The sequence below is a fragment of the Myodes glareolus genome, chromosome 4 (assembly GCF_982192425.1).
Source record: "Myodes glareolus chromosome 4, mMyoGla1.1, whole genome shotgun sequence".
Classification (NCBI taxonomy): domain Eukaryota; kingdom Metazoa; phylum Chordata; class Mammalia; order Rodentia; family Cricetidae; genus Myodes; species Myodes glareolus.
Window position 1 is genome coordinate 47,897,529 of NC_142029.1, and position 8,386 is coordinate 47,905,914.

Below are 8,386 nucleotides of genomic sequence, written 5' to 3' on the forward strand. Positions count from 1 at the left end.
GGCACAGAAAGTCATCAGATCAATCTGTATTCATGTGAAGTAGAGTGAAATAGAAAAAAATAGCAACTGCAATCCTATGATTATTTTGATTTTTGGATGCCAGAAAATGAAGAATGTGTTGTTATAAACAGAACAGAAACACAACATTAATCAAATTTTGTGATTTTTTTTCTTCTCTGGGTTCAATAACATCAGTACTATTTTCTTCCTTCAGATAAATGGAGTCAGACCTCTCACAAGCCTTCCAGGATGAACTCACCTGCTTCATCTGCATGAGCTACCTTACAGATCCAGTCACCATAAGCTGTGGCCACAGCTTCTGTCGAGCCTGCCTCCAACTTTCTTGGGAAGACAGTCTCTTTCTGGGCCATTGTCCTATGTGTAGGGAACCATCCCAGCAGAAGAACTTCAGAACCAACATTGTTCTGAAGAAGCTGGTGTCCATTGCCAGACAAGCCAGCCTCATGAAGTATCTGAGCTCTGAGGAGAATAAGTGTGTGACCCACAAGGAGACCAAGAGAACCTTCTGTATGGAGAACAGGATCTACCTCTGTCGACTCTGCTCTGACTCCCATGAACACAGAGGACACAAACACTGTCCCACTGAAGCAGCTGCTGAGGATCAAATGGTGAGTGATGCTTCTGAGAGAACATGAAACCCGCAGAGTGAGGCTCAGCTGAACACAGCAATATGCTGGTCCTGATTATGAGGAATCCACTCTTTTCTGAATGGTGGGCCCTTATTTGCAGCTAGGGAAAAAAGAGTGATTACAAATGTAAACATTCCTTGGGAGACCTTTGGGTGTAAGATCACTTGGGTTTTATTATACATTATTTCAGGTCACTGTAATGTGAAATACTGTATTCACATCTTTTAAAAGTATCTTTGACTGGTGACTAAATTAGAAAATACAATGGAGTCAGCTACCGAGAAGCCTGTGAGAAACCCAATATTATGCTAATTACTCAGATATTAGTCATAATTATTTGTCATGCTGCCTGAACAAAGGGATATGCCATATTCTATTTCTATGCTTTAAATGTAAAATTCAAATTTACCTAAAGTAAAAATGGAATAATGTGATCCTTCTTTTTTTGCTAAAGTTAATTTATTTAATGTCTAAGATTTTGCCCATAATTACTGTCTATTAAAAGTTCATAATTATTGTTTCTTCCAGGAGAGGCTTCTACGGCATATGACATCTTTATGGGAGAAGATCCAAGAAAATCAAGAGAATCTAGAGGAAGAACTCAGAGTGAAAAGTTTGTTTATAGTGAGTATGAGATTTATGCTGAGAATCTGGTTGAGATATTTATTTTCCAAAATCATAGTTCAAGATAAGTCATAAAATATGATACTAGGAAAACATGTTATGATGGCCTCTAATTCTGCATGTAAAATACAGTTCTGCACATGGAAAGATGATCTGGCTCTATGGAAAAAGAGTCTGAGACTAAAGTGTGAATTACTGACAGTTCAGCACACTGCATTAGACTCTAGGACTGCACCACGAATTCTAATTATTACATGCAAATTTCATACTTGCGTGAACATATGAATTATCAGTCCATGCCATTTCTTCATGTAGCCCTGATTTTCTTTGACAGGTGGAAATGCTTAGGGCTTGATTTCCTTTGTGTTGAGGGAAGCTACTTGTTTATTCCTGGCCACCCAGTCGCAAAGTAATCAGAAATTATATTAATCAAAACAGTGCTTGGCTGGTTAGCTCAGGCTTCTTATTAACTAGTTCTTACATCTTAAATTATCCAATTCCTGTTATTTTGTGTATTAGTACAAGGCTGGTGCTCCAACGGTAATCTTGCTGGAGGCTTGCATCTTTCTCCTTCGGTGACTACATGGCATTTCTTTGACTCTGCCTAGTTTCTCCTCTATCTCTGCTTGGAATTCCCACCTTGCTCTATTCTGCCTTTCCAGAGACCCAAAGCAGCTTCTTTATTAACCAATGGTAACAAAACACATTCACAGCATACAGAGGGGAATCCTACATCACCTCTCCTTTTCTGTCTAGAGAAAAATGAAGGTTTTAACTTTAACATAGTAAAATTACATATAACAAAATAGACATAAAGACATGAATTAGTTACAATATTTATATCTACTTTATCTTTTATCATAAGTAAGGAAAATTATAAATGAAACTATCTGTTCTTGAACTTCTTCAAAGACACCAGAAGGATATAACAATACCTTACTTAAAGGAAATTTGTTGTAAGCAACTTTCAAAACTCTCGATTGAGAGAAACATCTTGCTTCCTGGCCAGTCACTGAAGGTTCTTCTGTAACAAATAGGACATTCATCTTCGGCTTACAGACCCATAGTTCCAGCAGATATTTTCATGACGAAGGGAATTTGAAAGCCTGTGTCCCTGAGAAGGAATAAATTAAATCATGGAATTTCCATTTTCTGACAAGTCCGTCATTGTGTGTGTAGCACAGCGATAAGAGTCCTTCATCAAATTTAAGCATAGAAGGATACAATGGAGGAGAATGAGGTATTTTATAAATATCATTGACAATGTCCTGTTTTGTTTAGGACTACCTGATTATGAGGGAAGAAATGATCAGAAGAGAGTTTAGGATATGGACATGTGACCAGGAAGAGGAGCACATTGAGGGCATGAACAATGAGGGCAACAGTGTTCTAAAGAAACTAAGGAAAAATGAAGTCATGATAATTCAAAAGAGCAGACAACTAAGAGAAATGTACCTGGAACTGATGGCGATGTCCCAGGAGCCATATGTGGTGCTGCTGCAGCAGGTGAGCAGGGAGGAGTGAAGGAAAAGGCTTTATTGTCTTTGGCTCACACTGGTGATTGCTTGACTAAGATAGTTTTCACAATTCCCTTCATTTATATCAGGGGATTCCTTTTCAGGAATAATTGGGAGAAACAAAATTCTGTCATAATCTTGCCAGAGAAGTTTTTGAAATTGTGCCAGTACATTCCCCAAGAAATAAGTCCTAACATTTGCTTTTGTAGCTTGCTTCTCTGAATGATGAAATTCAGTGTTGCCATTCTTATACTCCATAGACTCTACTTGGATATTATGAAAATTTCAAAGAAAGTTATTACTTAATTTCTTCTTTTTGAAAGTTGCAATTTGCAAAATCTTTACAAGGAAGAGATTTTGAGGCAGGTTCCTATTCTCCAGCTCATGATCACATCCAACTCACAGTAATCTTCAGGCCTCTGCTCTAGCAATTCTAGAATTAGAAGCATGAGGCACAATGCAATGGTGAAGTCAGACATTTGAAGTACCCTTTGTTAAAGTATAAATATGTTTTGTGTTCAAGATAGCGAAGGTTTCCTTTTGTAGACAGCTGGCGTTTGAAAAACAATGTAAAATCAGTATCAAGGTCCTTGTCATATTTTGCTCTCACAGTCTGATCTATCAAGACTTTGGATGGTTCTAACCTACCTTGTTGGTATTGTCCTAAGAATTAAATATAAATTTTCAAGTTAGATAGTGTGATGTTCTCTGTCATTTAGATAAACATCACAAAGAAACTTTGTATTCCATTTCATCAGTAACATAATTTTTCTCATTTTCTTTGTAGGCTTTGGACGACATTTTCAGAAGGTGTGTTTAACTATTGGTGCATGCCGCGATACCCTAAAATTGTTATAAAATTGATCAAGCTACCTAAGCAAAGTGCATATGTACTTTGAAGAGAGAATATGCAATTGTTTGTTTATGATGTGTTTTGGATTTTTTATTTGATTTGTTATATTTGTGAGGAGTAAATGTGTGTTGATGTTCATGCCAAGTGGTACTGCATATGTGTGGAGGTCAGAAGACAACTTTCAGGAGAGAGTCCTCACTTCCACCATGGGTTCCAGGGATTGAACTCAAGTTGTCAGGCTTGTGTGGAAAGGGGATTGGACTCCAGAGCCATTTGGTTAAACTTGGAGTGAGGTTTTCCTAATCAACTGTGATGATATCTTTATTACCAGGCAAACCAATATTTTCTTGTCCTTGCAGGAGTGAGTCAATGCAGTTGAGCATTCCCCAGGGTATGAAACCAGAACTCTCTGCCCTCCCCATCACTGGACTCACTGAACGATTCAACTACTTCAAAGGTGAGTGTGAACAATGATGGAAATAGCAGAGGGACGTTTCCACGGTGAGATCACTTCACAGACATAAATATTTTAATGCCTGAGAAATAGATCTTGGTTAGTCACATTGTAATCTTATTTAATCACATAGTTATCTTAGAAATAAATAAACGAAAGTGAATACCAGTATAACAGGTTGCATGTGACAGTGGCTGAAAAGAAAGTATCAGTTTTTCTTTGAGGCATAAGCAATGATTAATTAATTCAGGACAGTGTAATTCAAATTTGATTATGTCCCTTAATACGTTATAACAATTGATTTTATACTACATTATAGTTGATAGATTTGCCGTACACTACTAATACCAACAATATCATAGAGAGAGAGGACTGCCAATGAGCTTGAAGACAGTCTTGTCAACATAATGAGTTCCATACCATTCAAGATTAAAAAGCAAGACCCTATCTCAAAATGAATTAAAAAGAATAATCATAAAATAACTAAACAGAGCCATGTATCATGAGCAAGGAATATAAAACAAATTGATAGGACATGAGGCTGTGTCTAAATCCCCCTCATAGATCTAGAAGTCAGTTTCAATCTCACAGGGAAAAAGTATCTGAGGAACCAGAGGTCAAAGGAGGACAATTACTTACAGGGATCTACTTCTAAAGTTTCTTGAGTTCTATCTTTCATATAAATATGATTAATTACATGGAAAGAGCAACATCAATATAAAAGCAACCACTGCACATATTTTAGGAATACTTTTTATGTAGACCCAGGAGGATAGTCTTTGCTATTGCCATGGCTTCGATGTACATATCTTCACTTTACTGGGTGCAATTAAAAGTCACCTGTCAGAAGTAGGTTGATGCTTTCTCCTCTAAAGCACCTACAAAAATAACATAAAAGTTTTCATCATGCTACCACTCTGTTTCTTTTGGAAATCCTTGTCTTTGTATCTGAGCCACATTTAACCTCCTATCTTAGCCTGTTTTGAAAATCTGAGAAGACTCTAGTGACCTCTGTCACCTGAGAAATACAAATGGTAATTTTAACAAAAATGTTTCTTTTCCCACAGTGCACATTTCCTTTGAAAATCTGACTGTATTCCATTGCAAGAAGAACCTATTTAATGTCATGAGAAGACTCAACCTCAGACCTCAGGTTCCAGATACATTTGTGGATCCTTCTGGAATCTATTTGGCCTCCTGGGGATCACAGAGCTTCAACTCAGGAAAATATTACTGGGAAGTGGATTTGAAGGACACTTGGGACTGGGCTGTAGGAGTCTGTACCAATTCCTGGTTAAGGAATACAAAACAAGCGGTTGAAACTGAGGGTGCATACCTTCTTTTCTGTGTGAAGGAGGGTAGTCATTATAGTCTCCTCACCACAAACCCATTATCCCATCACTATATAGAGAAGCCACTGGGCCAGGTTGGCGTGTTCCTTGATTGTGAGGATGGATGTTTAAGTTTCCTGAATATTGCCAAAAGTTCCCTCATATACAAATATCCTAATGGCACCTTCAGTGAAGCTGTTTGGCCTTTCTTCTCCAGTGGCCAAACAAAACCATATTAAGCTGCAATCCATTATCTTGTGTTTTTAACTATTTCCTACTGTAATGATATCTCTTTTATTGGTGTTAAATATTAAAATACTGTAAAATAAAAAAGAGGTTTGAGTACACTGCATTTTTACCTGTGTTCTCTATATTCCACAAAGAACAACTTCATTTCATAAAGGGTTTGTCTTGTTATTTTTCTTTTTTGGACTTGTCAGAATTATTCATTAAAACTAAAGCCTGAATTTGGTGCTAGAGACCTTTTTGAAGTAAACTCAAAACCCTCAGTTGACTTCTAGCCCAATAAAAATGCTATATAGCTATATTTCATTTAACTATCTTACTGGTGCCAAACAGGAGCACAGATATGCTGGATATTTTCATTTCAACTTGAACCTGGCTACAATCATCTGAGAGAAGGGAAACCCATTTGAGAAAATTTCTCCATCAGAACTGACTGTGGTTAAGCCTGTAGAGCATTTTCTTAGTTATTAATGAGGAACTGAGCAATTGTTGTGTGGCAGGGATTTTCCTGAATGGAGGTGGTGGGTTCTATAAGAAAGTAGGTTGAGCAGCAATGGTAAGCAAGCAAATAAGAAGGATCACTCCATCACTTTGCTTTAGTTCCCACCTCCAGGTTCTTGTCCTATTGAGTTCTTGTCCTGACTATTTTTGATGATGAACGTGACGAGAAATTGTAAACCAATAATCCGTTTTTTTTTAACCAATGCTGCTTTAGTCAATGTCTTTTATCACAATAACTATACTATAGTTATTATAGTTATACTATAACTATATATAGTTATATAACTATAACTATAGTTATATATAGTTATACTATAGTTTCACAATAACTATTGTGAAAACAATTCATTACTAGAATTGCATTGTATCACTGTAATAGACCTGGCCATGTTGATTTGTGGAGGGTTGTGGAAAGATTCAGAACCTTTGGGCAAGAAAAGCCATTGAGATCTGAGACAGAGACCTCTGTATGGTCAGTGACCTCTGCAGGAGCATGTCTGAGCCTGGGACATCTGGAGGAACAGCCCTGAGCCAGTGCCCTCCCCAGGAGCAGGTTGAGGCAATAACCTCTACAAGAGCAATTATAGAAGTGTTACTGTTGGCAGAGGCCACTTTTCCATATCCTGGCTGCAAAGACTCCTGATATAATCACACAAAACTATATTATTTAAACCACTGCTTGGTCAATCACTTAAGTGTACTGCTAGGTAGCTATTATATCTTTGGTTATCCCATTTCTGTTATTTGATATTTTACCATGAGTCTTGTGGCTTACCAGCAAGGTTCTGACTGGTAACTCACATCTTTCTCCTCTGGCTGTTTCATAGCTTCTTGCTGACTCTGCCAGCATTCAGTTTAGTTTTTCCTGCCTAGCTCTATTCTGTTAGACCAGTGGCCAAAATAAATTCTTCATTCGTGAAGTAATAAATGTCGCAATATATAGAAGGACTTCCCACACCATTTCCCCTTTTTCTGTTTAACTAAAGAGGATTGTTTTAACTTTAACATAGTATAAATACGTACAGCAAAATAGTTATCAAGCAGGAATTACAGTTACAATATTGATATCTACTTTATCTTTTATCATAACTAAGGAAAACTATAACTATCTATTCTTCAAGTCCTTTAAAGATCCCAGAAAGGTATAATATTACCTAAGTACACAAGAAATACATTGTCAGCATCTTCCAAAACTCTTGAATTGACAGTCATCTCACTGCCTGACAGTCACACAAAGTTCTTTTGTAATGTTGCAGGCACCCATCTTCAGGCTACTGGCCCATAATATCCGGCAAACTTTTCTGTATAGCAGAAAATTTCAAAGAGTGTTCTGCCTATATTGGCAATTTATCAGTCAGTTCCTCTGTATCCTCCAAATGTCTGGTAGACTCATTTATTTATTTATTTATTTGGTTATTTATTTATTTATTTTTCCATTCAAAAATTTACACTTCCTCCCCTCCTACCATTCTCCTCCCACTCCCCCATTCACCCCTCTCCCTCCCCCTCTCTCCTTAAGAGAGGGCAGGGAACCCTGCCCTGTGGGAAGTCAAGGCCCTCCCCGCTACATCTAGGTCTAGGAATCTGTGCATCCAAATAGACCAGGGTTCCAAAAAGCCAGTACAAGCAGTAGAAACAAGTCCCAGTGCCTGTATCAATGGATTCTCAGTCATCCCCCCTTGTCAGCCACATTCATAGAGTCCGGTTTGATCACCTGCTCATTCAGTCCTGGTCCAGCTGGATTTGGTGAGCGCCCATTAGAACAGGCACACTGCCTCAGTGGGTGGACCAATCCCTCACGGTCCTGAGTTCCTTGTTCATGGTAGACTCTTTTATGAAGCAGGAGCCCCGAAGGACTGTTTCACTTTCTTTAGACAACCTCAGTAGTCATTTTTATGTGGGTCCTGAAAGTCCAGTTTACACAGGACAACATCAAGCATTCCAGGCAAGAGCAGTTCTTTGCCAAAATGGCTAACAGACTCCATAAGGAGATTCTTTGATGCCCATTATCTTCTTGAAGTAAATTGGTGCTGCCAGGAGCAAATGAGTCTCACTGTCATAAAAAAATCCTCATTTTTGAAACATCTTAAGTGCTATATTCTGCAGGTCTTTTAAAGGTTTGAAGATTATCTAACTGAAACATATATCTACATATAAAAAAAACCTAACTAAAATGGCTAGAAGCTTCACTATTATAGATGACTATCTAT

At 37.8% G+C, this 8,386-nt stretch overlaps 1 protein-coding gene across 1 annotated transcript; it reads left to right on the forward strand.

Annotated features, from left to right (window-relative positions):
- The first annotated feature begins 218 nt into the window (after positions 1-218).
- On the forward strand, positions 219-5,697 carry LOC146894623 (tripartite motif-containing protein 43B-like). The gene is made up of 6 exons (XM_087905039.1): positions 219-629; positions 1,179-1,274; positions 2,556-2,780; positions 3,579-3,601; positions 4,004-4,101; positions 5,166-5,697. The coding sequence occupies exons 1-6, from the start codon at positions 219-221 to the stop codon at positions 5,666-5,668; spliced, it is 1,356 nt and encodes a 451-aa protein (XP_087761165.1). The 3' UTR covers positions 5,669-5,697.
- The last annotated feature ends 2,689 nt before the right edge of the window (positions 5,698-8,386 follow it).